General features: G+C 42.9%; 1 protein-coding gene across 3 annotated transcripts; it reads right to left on the minus strand.

The window, feature by feature from the left end:
- Positions 1 to 1994: 1994 nt before the first annotated feature.
- On the minus strand, positions 1995 to 18582 carry LOC135541092 (BCL2/adenovirus E1B 19 kDa protein-interacting protein 3-like). Of its 3 annotated transcripts, none has more exons than XR_010455918.1 (7): positions 18477 to 18582; positions 5821 to 6091; positions 5637 to 5718; positions 5420 to 5511; positions 4917 to 5066; positions 4430 to 4527; positions 1995 to 4153 (listed from the first exon to the last, which is right to left on the minus strand). XR_010455918.1 is itself a non-coding variant. In XM_064967218.1 (6 exons), exons 1-6 carry the CDS (start codon positions 18562 to 18564, stop codon positions 4105 to 4107), a joined length of 732 nt encoding a protein of 243 aa, XP_064823290.1. In that variant the 5' UTR covers positions 18565 to 18582; the 3' UTR covers positions 1995 to 4104. The 3 variants fall into 3 exon arrangements, 1 of the variants encoding a protein (XP_064823290.1); XR_010455919.1 differs by having other exon boundaries at positions 4871 to 5066; XM_064967218.1 differs by lacking the exon at positions 4430 to 4527.
- Positions 18583 to 18593: the final 11 nt, after the last annotated feature.

The raw sequence follows: 18593 nt of genomic DNA on the forward strand, positions 1-18593 counted from the left end.
CCCCTCAATCTAAACACAATGCCCCATGTTAACAGCCAAAACAGGTTTAGAAATGTTTGAAAATGTATTAAAAAAATAATTAAATCTGAAATACCTTTACATAAGTATTCAGACCCTTTGCTATGAGACTTGAAATTGAGCTCAAGTGCATCCTGTTTCCATTGATCATCCATGAGATGTTTCTACAACTTGATAGTTGTATCCACCTGTAGTGAATTCAATTGATTGTATATGATTTGGAAAGGCACACACCTGGCTATATGGAGGTCCCACAGTTGACAGTGCATGTCAGAGCAAAAACCAAGCCATGAGGTCGAAGGAATTGTCCGTAGAGCTTGGAGAGGGGATTGTGACAGGGCACAGATCTGTGGAAGGGTACCCAAAAAAATTCTGCAGCATTGCAGGTCCTCAAGAACACTGGCCTCCATTCTTAAATGGAAGTTTGGAACCACCAAGACAGTTCATAGAGCTGGCAGCCCAGCCAAACTGAGCAATCAGGGGAGAAGGGCCTTGGTTAGGGAGGTGACCAAAAACCAGATAGTCATTCTGACAGAGCTCCTATGTGGAGAACCTTCCAGAAGGACAACAATCTCAACAGCACTCCACCAATCAGGCCTTTATGCTCGTGGCCAGATAGAAGCCACTCAGTAAAAAGCACGATAGCCAACTTGGAGTTTGCCAAAAGAAACCCAAAAGGACTCCGAACCATGAAAAACAAGATTCTCAGGTCTGATGAAACCAATATTGAAATTCTTGGCCTGAATGCCAAGCATCTGGAGGAAACCTGGCACCATCCCTACAGTGAAGCATGGCGGCAGCATCATGCTGTGGGGATGTTTTTCAGCGGCAGGGACTGGGTGACTAGTCAGGATCAATGGAAAGATGGAGCAAAATACAGAGATCCTTGAAAGCCTGCTCCAGAGCCCTCAGGACCTCAGACTGTGCAGCAACTCTCCCCATCCAATCTGACAGAGTTGGAAAGGATCTGCAGAGAAGAAGAGGAGAAACTCCCCAAATACAGGTGTGCCAAGCTTGTAGCATCATACCCAAGACTTAAGGCTGTAATTGCTGCCAAAGGTGCTTCAAAGTACTGGGTAAAGGGTCTGAATACTTATGTAAATGTGTTTTCAGTTTATTTGTAATAAAATGTGTAACAAAAAATCTAAAAACCTGTTTTTGCTTTGTCATTATGGGGGTAATGTGTGTAGATTGTGGAGGAAACTATTTAATCGATTTTAGAATAAGGCTGTAGCGTAACAAAATGTGGAAAAAGTCGAGGGGGTCTGAATATTTTCCGAATGCACTGTACCACTTCTTTCAACATCAGAACAACTGCTGTAAGCCAATCAAGATGTCTGAAATCCCCAAACCTCTCCTCTGTTGCCATGGGTTAAAAGAGGTATTTATCCCTCAGAGTATAATAGAAACATTAATTAATGGGATGAACCAAGAGGGATCTGTTCCTTACAAAACAGTGTTTCGGGATACACAGATAAAAATGTAAGCATTAATTTAGAGACAGCATGCTGAGGCTAAGAGGACAGACATCTTAATATAGTACTTTTCTATTAACACAATATTTCTTCTAAACCTCAACTGCTAAGTAACTTGGTAAAAGGATGACTTGACATTGTTTACATTATTCAAGTCAGAGATAACAGCAATAAACCTTGCTTGCAACAATAATCTACAACCTTTCACCGATATTCAGATCAATGCAAAGTGGTTCATTTGAACATATTATTGATTTTGTGCGTCACTGTTTGAAAATATGGAGACGGTACTGTTACATCTACCCAGTCGCTGTCTAGGTTCAATAAACATCTGCAAATTAATGTGAAACACCTCTGCCACTGCCTATTCTTTCTACTTTTCATGCACCAAGAGAGTACTTGAAACTAATCCATCACCCACCTTCCTCTTCTGTTGACAATGTTTTACAATGCATTTCTGTTATATCCGTTTTCACCATTCAAAAACCACATTGGAGTGAATTGCGGTTAATTTCTCATTTTAATGTCAGATTTTCATCAAATTGGAAAAACTATCAAACAAGGCTGAAGGTTCTTGCTACTAGAATCAATATCACAAACAAAACATGTTCAAGGAAAAGACCAAGCATCTTTCAGTTTGTATTTTGGATTATCAAAGAAAAAAATGAAACCAATGATAATGCACATACTTCTGCGTTAGATACAGGATGGACTTGACAATATTAAATGAAAGCTATGACAGCCTTTGGCATCTCATGAATGATAAGTTAATCAATGCCAATTACAAGCTAATGGCATGCATGCAATGGGAGTTAGTTTGAGTTGGCACAAACCAAGAACAGAGGCACAAAAAACAATCCCACTCAAAAAAAGAACCCTACTACAACCATCACATCTATCCCCATTGTCCACTCACCCTTCCCCCCCCAAAGTTAAAAAACAAAACCCTAAATAACCAAGCAGGGTTGGAGTGCTGGTTCTGTAAAGATACTTTCTCAGGAGTTCCTATCGCACGCTATGTGAGAATAATTACTTAGTGTATGAAAAAAAAGAAGCTTTTACTATTGCAAAAAAAAGAAAAAAAAGGGTCCTTTATCCGATTTCATAAAATTATTTCAGTACCAAATAGATCATTGTTAAAGATTTATCCAAAAATCATTACTTACATATGGTCTGCTTTATGGAAATGTATGCCTATGGGGAATGGAAACATATTTCATGCATACACAAAATGTTCACCGGAGGACATGTCAAAACCAGGTAGGTGACTTATCAGGACTGGAGATATATGAGTGCATGAAACTGTTTGTGTTAGTTAAACTGGTCCAATAGTTGAGAAATCACTGTGCATGTTACCTTTGTAATGAAAGCGCTGAGATTAAAATAAATCTATATTTGGCACTTTGCAGTAGTCATTTTGTGTACCAAAAGGAAACAAAACGGAATTATTTGTGGCCAGTTATAACATCATTCCACCAATACATCCTACTTTGTATGGTGGCTGGACCTATACACTGAGGGCATGTTACCACACAGGAAAGCTTACATTCAAAAGGTTTATAGAATCAGCTTGGAGAAAATAAATTAGATATGAAAAACAAAAGAATGTGTGGCATTGACACATGAGTTGTTGAACAACAGGCAGGTTGTGTATATTGGTATCAACTACTGTACATAAAGTCTTCATTCAAACTTTCACTTACCCCATACTTTACCCTGTACTGCATTTAGATGTACTATTCTTTCTGCATCTATCTACTGGGATGTTTTCCTGTTAATCAATGGGAATCTGCAGTAGCTACTAGCATCACTATTCACACCCTTTCACCAAGAGACCACCTTCAGAGAATTATTTGGGGCTACTAAATGACACAAATTAGGTATAACTAGAATAGGCTGGAATTACAAGCAAACTTCTCCTGAATTGATAAGTCTGGGCTGAATATTATTCCAAACCATGTAATAAAATAACAAATCTGAACAACAATACCACTTGATTCACAGTTACTGCAATTCTCAATGCCAATTGAAAGATGTACTGCAGATATGTAGCTTATTTTGGTTCAGGTAAAAGTCACCATGAAATTTACTGACTTGGAGTAGGGAGCAGTAGAGGAATTCTTGATTTCTCAAAGCACAATCTCTAGGTCTAAGCCAAGTAATCTGTGTAGAAATCTAAGAGAAATTCCCAAACCTCAGGCCCTGTGCCATTCAATACCAGTCACAGTGTTTGTGCAGTACAGTATAAACAGCTTTTGAGGAATAATTTTGTCCAGAAGTACAACAATCAGATTCAGGTAGGTGCTGTTAACTATTACGTGCTGCTAGTGGTCATTACTGTTCAAAGCCAATCTGTGTCAAAAGGTAAAAGGTTCCCAGTCATTTATGAATTATGAACCCTCCAAAAGCACGCTACACCAAAACACTTGGGTAAATCATTGTCAGATAGTGGTACAAATAACTAAAAAGGGGGAAAAAACAGTTGAAAGGAGATAGCTAGGCATACAATGGATGCAGAGGAAAAGAGGACATTTAAGCACATGAAGACATTGTAACAACTAGTCAACAGGATAATTTTGATGCGACTTCCAGGTACTGCTTCACTTTGGGTTTAGAAAGAGCTGGTGGAAGGCGTGGGGAGTCTCTTCCCAATGTAGACCCTAAGGAGACAATAAGTACAGCATGACAATGCTGAGCGATTAACTGACAGTTTTTTTTTAACAGCTAATTGTGCGACGATGGTTCATTTTATTTATTTTTTCCTTCTGTGAGCTCAATGCGCACATTGAACATTTTCTCTAAAGATAAATCACACCCAGCCTGAACTCTGATTTAGTAGGGAGTTGTAGTTTCCAACAAGCCAATATTCCACATTGTTTAGTGCAAAAACATGGTAATCAACTACAATGACCGTAATCCATTGCGCATCTATCTACCTTGTCCAGTCTCTTATGCCTGCTACAGAAGAGGCAGAAGAATGCACGATCGTGAGGGGATATAGAGAGCAGCTGTTGCTTTGCAAAGGTATGTCTACCTGAAAAGACATGATCTAAGTGATTGATAGTTTGGTATTCAGCAGTCATAAAAGTATGCCTTATTTAAGAAATACAAGTGATTTTGTCAGACAGCATATGCAGCAGCTCTAGAGAAATAAGATTACTTTATTATATAATTTCAAGTTATCAAATACAACTAACGTAATGTGAAAAATTATGGTTAATAAGTAATAATAGGCAGTCCCTACCACGGGACTTTTAATTGTTTTATTGTGATAGGGCAAAAACCAAAAAACGTATAATCGAACAGATCACAAAAAAGCACTAATCGCTCAGCACTAATGACAATGATTCAACAGCAGACAATCTACAAATACTCACTTATCCATTTGATTTGCTAGTTGTGTAAGGTGGAACAGTCACTCACCCAATGCCAAGGGCAAGAATGTGAGATAGCAGTAAGGAAGGGATGAAGACTTTGAGGAAGTCAGCAGAGAAGATACCCCCTTTCTTCATGGCTCCACTATTTCTCATGCTTAGGGATACTGAGCGTCTGGGGTGACGGAAATGGAACTCCCTACAAAAAAATTAAATAATAAATCACTGAACATGTTCACCATCTTGAAACAAATTGCATTGTTACCCCACAGAAAATTGGCATTTGTCTATTTTTGCTATGATTTATGCTAGCAGTTTTGTGTTAGAACAGGGGTGGGAAAACATTAAAGGCTTGAAGGCCACATAGGGATTTTGAAAGGGCCGCAGTTTTTTTATTTTTATATATTCGAGATATATATATATATGGACATTGTAATTTCTACATTTTCTATGTTTATACTTTATATCTCCCTCCGGCTGGATTGAATGGGCTCGCGGGCCGGATCGTAGTTTGCCAAACACTGTGACACTGTGTGCCGTGTGTCTCCTTACTTGGGTGGAACGTTTTCAGGCCGACTGGACCAATCTGCAACTTTGTTCATCATGATATGCTCTTTGTTTTTCTCTGGACCTTCCTCCTCTAACTGTAGATGGGGGGGAGAGAGAGAGCACATGTGAACAGAGAATTACTGTATGCCTATAGTGTAACAGTGTAGACAGGGGCATGGATGGAGAAAGAGAGACATGAGGGCAGGCTGGGTTGTTGTACCTGGCTCCCTCTCCGACTGGACATCTCCACATCAAAGGTGATTTGGCCGTCATCCTGATCTGGACTGGGAGGTCTGTGAGGACTGAGGTGCAACACAGGAGGAAATGAATACACAAATTATACAAACACCTCAACATGGAGGACAGAGTTTAGGGAGTACACTAAAAACATGACACTCCCTTACCTGTCGCAGGAGGAGCTGCTTTGGCTGGACTCGTGCTGGGCGTCCAGCAGGATCTTCTCCATGTCTCCATTGTGGATAGAGGAGGATGAGGGCACATGCTCCAGCGCCGCTGTCAGACTCTCCTCCACCTCCTCTGACACCACCTCCAGGGCCTGAGGGGCCTGACTCTCCCCCTCATTCCCGTTCCCCGGGGCAGGAGAGGGTGTGGTGGAGTTTGGCAGCAGGGCCTGGTTCCTGTTGTTTCCATTCATCTCCAGCTCCACCCATGACCCTGAAAACAAAGATGGCAGTGGGATTTAGAGGAAGTATGTGTATTAGTACAAATGTTAGTGACTTAAGTCTAATGGTAAAGATGAAGTGACGTTCTCAAATTCGATGCATGGCTTACTGCACCGTCAACAAAAACATTGCATTTTGAGAAGAGAACTTGCAGCTACTATTGTAATTCAAATGAGCAAGCTGGAGAATGAAGGCAGTGGTACTTGGATAAAACACCAAATAGCTGCTGTAAGTGCTTGCAATTAGCTACAAAGTCAACAAAGAGAGAAATCATCATGACACAAAGACTCACTGAGCCCGAAGAGAGATCCAGACATTTACATTTCATCTTAGTCTACAGCAGAGAGTCCCTGGCAGAGGAATGCATCCCTTCTACCATTTAGGACCTTTTATCTCAGATGCATGAGACATGTCTGTGCTTGGTCTGGCCTTGTTTGTCTCAGCCACTCACAGTATGGGTAATGAAGTCACTGTATGGAACATACAGCAGTGCATGTTAACAAGGAGAGTCAGTGGATGGCCACACTATGCTGCCGAGGATTAGGCCTAACTCCATATTAATGAAAGCAGAATCATTTTGTAAAACAGGGTCCTGTGTGGCTCAGTCGGTAGAGCATGGCGCTTGCAACGCCAAGCGTCGTGGGTTCGATTCCCGCTGGGGCCACCCATATGTAAAAGTAGTGGCCCCAGCCGACTTGTAAGTCGCTTTGGACAAAAGCGTCTGCTAAATGGGATATATTTATTTATTTATTTATAGAAAATAGACATGCATGCAGGTTTTAGATGTTAAGGACACCAATAGAGGATCTTTGTAGACCTAAGGTTGCATGTGCATGTTACTGAAATGATTGCCTTCATTAACAAAAACAAACATACATTACCAAAAGTATGTGGACACCTGCTTTTATACAGTATGTAGATGCAGAGTGGGTTTCTGGTAGAATGCACAGGGAAAGTCCTAGAAGAGGTTTAGTTGAATGTTGCTCAGGCGTAACTGGCTAAATAGTCAGGCCCTGGATTTGATGGCCCTGGATTCGATGCTTAGCTTGACAATGCCCCCTTTACATCTCATTCCAAAATCATGGGCATTAATATAGAGTTGCTCCCCCCTTTTCTGCTATAACAGCCTCCACTATTCTGGGAAAGCTTTCCACTAGATGTTGGAACATTGCTGCACGGACTTGCTTCCATTTAGCCACAAGAGCATCAGTAAAGTTGGGCACTGATGTTGGGCGATTAGGCCTGGCTCATCGTCAGCATTCCAATTCCTCCCAAAGGTGTTCGATGGGATTGAGGTCAGGGCTCTGTGCAGGCCAGTCAAGTTCTTCCACAACCAATCTCGACAAACCATTTCTGTATAGACCTTGCTTTGTGCACAGGGGCATTGTCATGCTGAAACAGGAAAAGGCATTCGCCAAACTTTACAGTTGGCACTATGCATTCGGACAGGTAGCGTTCTCCTGGTATCCACCAAACCCAGATTCATCCTTCGGACTACCAGATGGTGATGAGTGAAACATCACTCCAGAGAACGCATTTCCACTGCTCCAGAGTCCAGTGGCGGCAAGCTTTACACCACTACAGCCGACGCTTGGCATTGCACATGGTGAACTTGGGCTTGTTTGCAGCTGCCTGGCCATGGAAACCCATTTCATGAAGCTCCCAACGAACAGTTGTTGTGCTGACGTTGCTTCCAAAGGCAGTTTGTAACTCTGTAGTGAGTGTTGCAACTGAGGACAGACGATTTTTATGTGCTTCAGCACTCAGTGGTCCAGCTGTGAGCTTGTGTGGCCTACCACTTCGCGAGTAAGCCGTTGTTGCTCTTAGAGGTTTCAACTTCACAATAACAGCACTTACAGTTGACCGGGAAAGCTCTAGCAGGGCAGAAATCTGATGAACTGACTTGTTGGAAAGGTGGCATAGGACGGTGCCACGTTGAAAGCGACTGAGCACTTCAGTAAAGCCATTGGCAGTACAATGTTTGTCTATGGAGATTGCATGGCTCTATGCCATGCAACAGGTGTGGCTGAAAAAGCCAAATCCACTTATTTGAAAGGGTATCCACATACTTTTGTATATATAGTATAGCAGACTTCAGTAGATTTCAGTTTAGAAAAAGGCACTGGACTCAAAGTCTAGTATGCTTTAAGCCGAAACTGGAACAAAGCATGCTCTCAGTCTTTGCTCACAGTCATAAAAAAGCACCCACGGCTATTAAGCAAAACATTCCTGACTTCCTCTCTTGGGGACATCAATTGGACTTATAATGGGGTAATCTCATCCACCAGCCAGCTCTCCCTCTAATTCGAGCCTGGGGACAAGGTTAGTAGGGGTGGCCTGAATGCCACTGTCAGTGAGGTTATGCGGTTCCATTGCCAATCTAGGCCCTTACATAATGTGCATATTCTATAAAACATAGCCATAGCATAGAGATGTTATGTCTATCCATCATCTGAAAAAGTATGCCTCTTATTCATCATTTTGCTTCATTTGATTGCTTCTCTATAAATAAACACTATCCAGATGATAGCCTACATTTCATAATGATAGTGCTACTGCCTCTAACAGCAGGCTGCCTGAATGGAATCCAAACTGCTCCCATGTACGGGTAGGAGGGAGGAGAGTTATGCAATCTCTGCAACCAAGCTAAGCATCGAATCCAGGGCCATCAAATCCAGGGCCTGACTATTTAGCCAGTTACGCCTGAGCAACATTCAACTAACTAAACCTCTTCTAGGACTTTCCCTGTGCATTCTACCAGAAACCCACTCTGCATCTCCATACTGTATAAAAAAGGGACAAAAAGGAACAGAAAGTACTATACAAGGACACCGATAATACAAACCTATACCATCGTAATCTTGTGCTTTTTCCTCCAACGTGGACTGTGTGGGCAGTTTTGAAACTGCATCTGATGGTCATGTCAATATTGACTGTTCAGCATACAGTAGCAGTCATTGTGGGTGGAAGTAGACAATATACCTATTGCGTTATCTGCAAGGTTTACTTTTGACAGTTTCTACCCAAATAGATTTACCACCCCTACCAAAAAAAACCTAACATTTTTATTACTGATTAGATTGAGACATTGAGAAGCCTATCTAGTATCAAACTTATGAGAAAGCCTTGTAAGGATATGGTATGATGACACAGTAACCTATCACTAAGTATTATGGGCAATTGATAGGTGTGGACTCGAGTCACATGACTTGGACTTGAGTCTGACTTGAGCCACAAATTTGATGACTTGAGACTCAACGTGATATAAAAAATAAAATCACTTGGAGCCTTAATGCTCGGGACTCTTATTTGACTGGAGACTTATCTGGCCAGGTTTTATAATGTTTTGTCACTTACTTTGTGGCATAGAGTCTCCGTGAATTACTCTCCATGCAGCCACAGTATCACACTTGCAAAAAAAAAAAAGAAAAAAAAAAGAAAAAAGAAAAGTGAAACACACACTTGGCCCTCTAATTGGACCAGCAAACTATCAGTTAACACAGATCAGGTGAGCTTGCTCAGTGAAAAGGTTTTGGGTGGGTTGTGAGTGTAGCCTACCATTTGTATTTTATATTTATACCTTCGCTTATTCAACCTGGTCACTAACATAGGCCTACGGAACTGCACCAAATTCTAATCTGTGCTTCAGAACCAAAAAGTTGTGCATCTTGACTGTTGACCAATCATCAGCATTGGCGTGCAAATGCGGGCACAAATATTCAGATTAGTGACCAGAAAGCACTCGTTTAATTTTCTTTTTGCCTGCCATTAATGTAGCCTCTCTACATTAATCCATTTTAAGTACCATTTAGCAATCTGCTACAGACACATTTTTGTCACAACAATTGGCTACCTGGTGATTTAATTGATCATATTTCATATTTCAGATAACCCACCCTCCTTTCACTCCCTCCTCTCTACATTTTCCTCCTCTGTCTCTGCTGCTAAAGCCACTTTCTACCACTCTAAATTCCAAGCATCTGCCTCTAACCCTAGGAAGCTCTTTGCCACCTTCTCCTCCCTCCTGAATCCTCCTCCCCCTCCCTCCTCCCTCTCTGCAGATGACTTCGTCAACCATTTTGAAAAGAAGGTCGACGACATCCGATCCTCGTTTGCTAAGTCAAACGACACCGCTGGTTCTGCTCACACTGCCCTACCCTGTGCTCTGACCTCTTTCTCCCCTCTCTCTCCAGATGAAATCTCGCTTCTTGTGACGGCCGGCCGCCCAACAACCTGCCCGCTTGACCCTATCCCCTCCTCTCTTCTCCAGACCATTTCCGGGGACCTTCTCCCTTACCTCACCTCGCTCATCAACTCATCCCTGACCGCTGGCTACGTCCCTTCCGTCTTCAAGAGAGCGAGAGTTGCACCCCTTCTGAAAAAAAAACCTACACTCGATCCCTCCGATGTCAACAACTACAGACCAGTATCCCTTCTTTCTTTTCTCTCCAAAACTCTTGAACGTGCCGTCCTTGGCCAGCTCTCCCGCTATCTCTCTCAGAATGACCTTCTTGATCCAAATCAGTCAGGTTTCAAGACTAGTCATTCAACTGAGACTGCTCTTCTCTGCATCACGGAGGCGCTCCGCACTGCTAAAGTTAACTCTCTCTCCTCTGCTCTCATCCTTCTAGACCTATCGGCTGCCTTCGATACTGTGAACCATCAGATCCTCCTCTCCACCCTCTCCGAGTTGGGCATCTCCCGGCGCGGCCCACGCTTGGATTGCGTCCTACCTGACAGGTCGCTCCTACCAGGTGGCGTGGCGAGAATCTGTCTCCTCGCCACGCGCTCTCACCACTGGTGTCCCCCAGGGCTCTGTTCTAGGCCCTCTCCTATTCTCGCTATACACCAAGTCACTTGGCTCTGTCATGGTCTCTCCTATCATTGCTATGCAGACGACACACAATTAATCTTCTCCTTTCCCCCTTCTGATGACCAGGTGGCGAATCGCATCTCTGCATGTCTGGCAGACATATCAGTGTGGATGACGGATCACCACCTCAAGCTGAACCTCGGCAAGACGGAGCTGCTCTTCCTCCCGGGGAAGGACTGCCCGTTCCATGATCTCGCCATCACGGTTGACAACTCCATTGTGTCCTCCTCCCAGAGCGCTAAGAACCTTGGCGTGATCCTGGACAACACCCTGTCGTTCTCAACCAACATCATGGCGGTGGCCCGTTCCTGTAGGTTCATGCTCTACAACATCCGCAGAGTACGACCCTGCCTCACACAGGAAGCGGCGCAGGTCCTAATCCAGGCACTTGTCATCTCCCGTCTGGATTACTGCAACTCGCTGTTGGCTGGGCTCCCTGCCTGTGCCATTAAACCCCTACAACTCATCCAGAACGCCGCAGCCCGTCTGGTGTTCAACCTTCCCAAGTTCTCTCACGTCACCCCGCTCCTCCGCTCCCTCCACTGGCTTCCAGTTGAAGCTCGCATCCGCTACAAGACCATGGTGCTTGCCTACGGAGCTGTGAGGGGAACGGCACCGCAGTACCTCCAGGCTCTGATCAGGCCCTACACCCAAGCAAGGGCACTGCGTTCATCCACCTCTGGCCTGCTCGCCTCCCTACCATTGAGGAAGTACAGTTCCCGCTCAGCCCAGTCAAAACTGTTCGCTGCTCTGGCCCCCCAATGGTGGAACAAACTCCCTCACGACGCCAGGACAGCGGAGTCAATCACCACCTTCCGGAGACACCTGAAACCCCACCTCTTCAAGGAATACCTAGGATAGGATAAGTAATCCTTCTCACCACCCCCCTTAATGATTTAGATGCACTATTGTAAAGTGGCTGTTCCACTGGATGTCAGAAGGTGAATTCACCAATTTGTAAGTCGCTCTGGATAAGAGCGTCTGCTAAATGACTTAAATGTAAATGTAATGTAAACTAGGCCTAATTATACACCTCAGTGGTGGTACTGGCTATATTACGTCTAAAGATAGCTGTAACATCAGACACCCTTCAAATTCTTTTGAGATAAAGATGTAACATTCTGGCAAACTAATTAAGATATTTGTGAGGAAGAAAAATGGCTAAAGACAGATCATGCTTTCCATTCAATCCTGCAACATCTGCTTCTTACAAGTATGATCCTGCTTGCTCTGGACTCCAGAGAAGTGACAATGACCATGTTAACATGCAAACCAATATCCCGTTATTATTTGGGATCTCAACTATTCTGCTTTTGAGTGGACACATGTAAACATCATATCCTTAAAAAAAAAAAAATAAAATGCTTGTATCCTGGTTATGAAAACCCGGATAAGATGCCTGGGATATGTTGATCTTAGATGGGATACTGTGGCATGTGAACATTTTATACTGTTTACTGTTGCTTTACACGGTCTGAGTTTTGCATTTTATGGGTGTTGTGTGATGTTTTCATCTGATTGTCAAACAAATCACCACAAAAAAAACTACCTACCTGCGCAGTTCAATCCACCATAATTCACTTTGCTGATACTCCGTACTGAACCGCAGAGCATAATTGCTACATTCACCCCTAATTTAGACAAGTTTCTGATTTATTTTATTTCACCTTTATTCAAACAAGTTCTCATTTACAACTGCGACCATGCCAAGATAAAGCAAAGCAGTGCAACAAAAACAACAGTGACACATATACAAACGTACAGTCAATAACACAATAGAAAAATCTATGTACAGTGTATGCAAATGTAGAAGAGTAGGGAGGTAAGGCAATAAATAGGCCATATAGGTGAAAAAATTATACATTTAGCATTAACACTGGAGTGATAGATGTGCAAGTAGATACTTGGGTGCAAAAGAGCAAGAGTATAAATAACAATATGGGGATGAGGTAGGTGGGTGTGCTATTTACAGATCGGCTGTCTACAGGTACAGTGGCCAAACCTCCAAGCTGCTCTGACAGCTGATGCAAAAAGTTAGTGAGGGATATAGGTCTCTCACTTCAGTGACTTTTGCAATACAATCCAGTCATTGGCAGCAGAGAACTGGAAAGAAAGGCGGCCAAAGGAAGTGTTGGCTTTGGGGATGAACAGTGAAATATACTTGCTGGAGTCCGTGCTACGGGTGGGTGTTGCTATCGTGACCAGTGAGCTGAGATAAGGCGGGGCTAGACCTAGCAAAGACTTATAGAAGACCTAGAGCCAGTGGGTTTGGCGAAGAATATGTAGCGAGGGCCAGCCAAAAAGAGCATACAGGTCGCAGTGGTGGGTAGTATATGGGGCTGGAGACAAAACGGATGGCACTGTGATAGACTGCATCCAATTTGCAGAGTAGAGTGTTGGAGGCTATTTTGTAAATGACATCGCCGAAGTCAAGGATCGGTAGGATGATCAGTTTTACGAGGGTATATTTGGCAGCATGAGTGACGGAGGCTTTGTTGCGAAATAGGAAGCCGATTATAGATTTAATTTTGGATTGGAGATGCTTAATGTGAGTCTGGAATGAGAGTTTACAGTCTAACCAGACACCTAGGTATTTGTAGTTGTCCACATATTCTAAGTCAGAACCATCCAGAGGTGTGATGCTAGTCGGGCAGGCAGCAATCAGTTCAAGAGCATGCATTTAGTTTTACTAGCATTTAAAAGCAGTTGGAGGCCATGGAAGGAGAGTTGTATGGCATTGAAGCTCGTCTGGAGGTTTGTTAACACAGGTTAACACATTCGAAAGCCTTGGCCAGGTCAATGAAGACAACTGCACAGTACTGTCTCTTATCGATGGCGGTTATGATATCGTTTAGGACCTTGAGCATGGCTGAGGTGCACCCATGACCAGCTTGGAAACCAGATTGTATAGTGGAGAAGGTACGGTGGGATTCAAAATGGTTGTTGATCTGTTTGTTAACTTGGCTTTCAAAGATTTTAGAAAGGCAGGGCAGGATGGATATAGGTCTATAACAGTTTGGGTCTAGAGTGTTTCCCCTTTGAAGAGGGGGATGACAGCGGCATCTTTCCAATCTTTGGGGATCTCAGACGATACGAAAGAGGTTGAACAGGCTAGTAATAGAGGTTGCAACAATTTCAGTGGATAATTTTAGAAAGGGAGGGTCCAGATTATTTAGCACAGCTGATTTGTAGGGATCCAGATTTTGCAGCTCTTTCAGAACATCAGCTGCCTGGATTTGGGTGAAGGACAAATGGGGGGGCATTGGGCAAGTTGCTGCAGAGGGTGCTGAGCGGGGTAGGGGTAGCCAGGTGGAAAGCATGCCCAACTGTAGAAAAATGCTTATTGAAATAATCCATTATCGTAGATTTATCGGCGGTGACAGTGTTTCCTAGCCTCGGTGCAGTGGGCAGCTGGGAGGAGGTGCTCTTATTCTCCATGGATGTTAGTGACCAAAAACTTTTTGGAATTAGTGGTACAGGATTCAAATTTCTGTTTGAAAAAGCTAGCCTTAGCTTTCCTAAATGACTATATTGATACCTGACTTCCCTGAAAAGTTGCATATCGCAGGAGCTATTCGATGCTAATGCAGAACGCCACAGGATGTTTTTGTGCTGGTCAAGGGCAGTCAAGTCTGGGGTGAACCAAGGGCAGTATCTGTTCTTAGGTCTACATTTTTTTTGACTGGGGCATGCTTATTTAAGATGGAGAGGAAAGCACTTTTAAAGAGAAACCAGGCATCCTCTACTGACGGGATGAGGTCAATATCCTTCCAGGATACCCGGGCCAGGTCGATTAGAAAGACCTGCTCGCTGAAGTATTTTAGGGAGCGTTTGACAGTGATGAGGTGTAGTCATTTGACCGCAGACCCATCATTCACGCAGGCAATGAGGCAGTGATCGCGGTTGAAGACAGCAGAGGTGTATTTAGAGGGCAAGTTGGTCAGGATGATTTCTAAGAGGGTGCCCATGGTTACGGATTTAGGGTTGTACCTGGTAGGCTCCTTAATAATTTGTGAGATTGAGGGCATCTAGCTTAGATTGTAGGACGGCCGGGGTGTTAAGCATATCCCAGTTTCGGTCACCTAACAGTACGAACTCTGAAGATAGATGGGGGGCAATCAATTCACATATGGTGTCCAGGGCACAGCTGGGTGCTGAAGGGGGTCTATAACAAGCGGCAAAAGTAGAAGCTCGAATTGTTTGGGCACAGACCTGGATAGCATGACTGAACTCTGCAGGCTCTCTCTGCAGTAGATTGCAACTCCGCCCCCTTTGGCAGTTCTATCTTGTCGGAAAATGTTGCAGTTGGGGATGGAAATTTCAGGATTTTTGGTGGCCTTCATAAGCCAGGATTCAGATACGGCTAGGACATCAGGGTCGGCGGTGTGTGCTAAAGCATTGAATAAAACAAACTTAAGGAGGAGGCTTCTAATGTTAACATGCATGAAACCAAGGCTTTTACTGTTAGAGAAGTCAACAAATGAGAGCGCCTGGGGAATGGAAGTGGTGCTGAGGGCTGCAGGGCCTGGGTTAACCTCTACATCACCAGAGGAACAGAAGAGGAGGAGGACAAGGCTATAAGAACTTATAAGTTACATTTGTTTATCAACCATAGTTTGATACACGCAGCTTCTCTTCTATTATAACTCATTGCCCCAGAAGACTAAATAAAGTAGTGCTTACCAGAATAATGTCTTACAACGATAGAATAAATGCATTAGTAAGCTAGTTAACACCAGTGAAGTTGTCATTTTCGTTTAAGGACCGGTGAGAAAAAGCAATAACGTTTGAGCTCCGGAGTGGCACAGCAGTCTAAGACACTGCATCACAGTGCTAGAGGCATCACTACAGACCCTGGTTCAATCCCAGACTATCACAAATGGCCGTGATCGAGAGTCCCATATAGCGGTGTACAATTGGCCCAGCGTCGTATGGGGTAGGGGAGGGTTTGGCCGGGTTAGGCAGTCATTGTAAATATCAATTTGTTCTTAATTGACTTGCCAAATAAAGGGTAAATGAATAAAAGTGTAATAAAAAAAAAAAACAGTGGAACGATTGGTCCTGTGAGAAATGTCATCAGTTTGACCAGTTTTAAGGAGAAAAACATTTTTAATAAAACTTCTGTTTCGTACTGGGTGCATATTTTAAGGTTGAAATTGTCTGCTTGCAGAACAATGTCAAAGATAATATTACACACACATTCTCTCAAGAGATGCTGAAATAAATCACATTTCTCCACTACTGTTCCTGAGACAAAACTAACATTTCATTTATCATTTTACCGCAAGAAAATATATTAGACTAAATGTGAGACATTATAGGCCTACAGTCAGTGTCCATATATCAGTTATTATTCCATTTAACCCATATGAACTTAAATTAGGAATATTCTGTTTATTTGTGGTTAGAGGGATACTCATTGAGCGGGATATCAAAAGGTGCATGTATGTAAACAGCTAATACAGTATTAGACCTGAAGCGGGATATGAGCTACTATCTGGAATAATGTGTGCATTTAAACGTGGTCAACGTGACCTGATATCCCTAGTTGATATTGACTGCTTACTTGAATGACTCTTCTCAAAATGCTGGTGTAAAACGCTGTTAATTTCAAAATCTTGTTGCTTGAAAATGCATCACTATTTATGGCTGTAATGACAGGCTACATATGTGCAGTGATTGTGCGTAAGCTTTGAACTACGCCTTTGTGGGGGTCAAAAAGTTAGAAAATCCTTGCGCTAGCAAACAGATTGCTGATTTACTTTACAGCAATAGGACCGGGTGCAGCGTAAACATCAAATTGTATGGAGAGAGGATTGCCATAAATGAATATGCAGATCCAAAATTTGTTCGGTGATCAAGAATATGAACTGTTTACCTTGCAAACTCACCAGCAATGGGGCATCAAGCAACAATTACTAGCATAGGCCTACTGGTATTTTGTTATGTCAAAAGTGCTTGAAATTGGTCATTTACCTACAAAGCTCACATTTGAATTTGTAGTAAAAATGAACAACATAATCAAAAATGTGTTGAAGATAGAATAATGAAAATGGCTGTATGGTTGTCTCAAATAGACAAGGACAGTCGTGAAGAGGGCACGACAACGCCTATTCACACTCAGGAGACAGATTTGGCATGGTTGCACAGATCCTCAAAAAAGTTCAACAGCTGCACCAGAGAGCATCTTGACTGGTTGTATCACTGCCTGGTATGGCAACTGCTCAGCCTCCGACCGCAAGGCACCACAGAGGGTAGTGTGAACGGCCCAGTACATCACTGGAGTCAAGCTTCCTGCCACCCAGTACCTCTATACCAGAAGGCCCCAAAAAAATTGCCAAGGACTCCAGCCACTCTAGGTCAAAAAGGTTTCTTAATAACAGCTTCAACCCCAAGCCATAAGACTCTTGAACAGTTAATCAAATGGCTATCCGGACTAATTGCATTGACCCCACCCCACATTTTTACGCTGCTGCTACTCTGTTTATTATCGATGCATAGTCACTTTACCTCTACTAACATGTACATATTAAATCAATTACCGCGACTAACCGGTGCCCCAGCACATTGACTCTGTCCCGGAACCCCCAGTATATAGCCTCGCTACTGTTATTGTATTGTTGCTCCTTAATAATTAGACCCCCCCTCCCATTTTTCTTAAAACTGTATTGTCGGTTAAGGGCTTGTAAGTAGGCATTTCACTGTAAGGTTGTATTCGGCGCATGTGACAAATACAATTGTATTTGAACAATTCATTGCCTGTATAGCACATTTTTTATTGACTTGAGAATATACATTAAAAAAAAAACTTGTGACAACTGGACTTGCCCTTAGAATGCACGACTTGTATTTGACCCGTTCTAAATGGAACTCGATTTGTGACTCGCTTGTGACTCGAATAATAGCGAATTGGTCCCACCTCTTGGATTTTTTAAAAATAATTATATGCACACGTTCTCTGCAGGAAAACGCACATACGTAGACATGCTGTATGCAAACGTCTAGAAATGTGTTTGGCATGGCAAAAACGTTGTCTAGTGAGTGCATTCCATTCGCCTGTGTGTGGATTCAGAAAATCGACAATGCACTGAATGTGTGCAACACAAACCATAAAAGCTTGAGTAGCTGGAGTTATGTAAACACATATTATTTAAAACAGGGAATTTGTTCGGATTCGACACATTTCATTTATAATTCTCTTTTCAGACATGTTTTGATATGGATTAAGCCCGCCCCAAGACAAACTAGTTCAGTGGTATCCTTCCATGATTGGTTGAAATCCTGTCACTCAAACATTCAAAGTAAATCAATTGGAGCAATAAGGGTGACGTTTAAACAATATTAAGAGCTCCTCCCGCCCTAAGGAAGCAGAAAAAAAAATCTAACCTAGGAGGCAACTTTTGCGATGTTTTGTTAAAAACATTTACCATGAAAAGCAAGCACATTTGTTGGACATGTATTCAAAACTCTTGATTGTTCGAAAAGGTTGTCAGTGATTACTTACCGTTTAGGCTAGGCTCCTCGTTATTGTTTTGGTGAGCAGCAGCAGTGGCGGACATGTTGCCAGCTCCGTCTTTAGAGTTTGTCAACATGACACGCAATCGACCGCGCGCGCAGGCGT

Source organism: Oncorhynchus masou, chromosome 1 (assembly GCF_036934945.1).
Source record: "Oncorhynchus masou masou isolate Uvic2021 chromosome 1, UVic_Omas_1.1, whole genome shotgun sequence".
Lineage (NCBI taxonomy): Eukaryota > Metazoa > Chordata > Actinopteri > Salmoniformes > Salmonidae > Oncorhynchus > Oncorhynchus masou.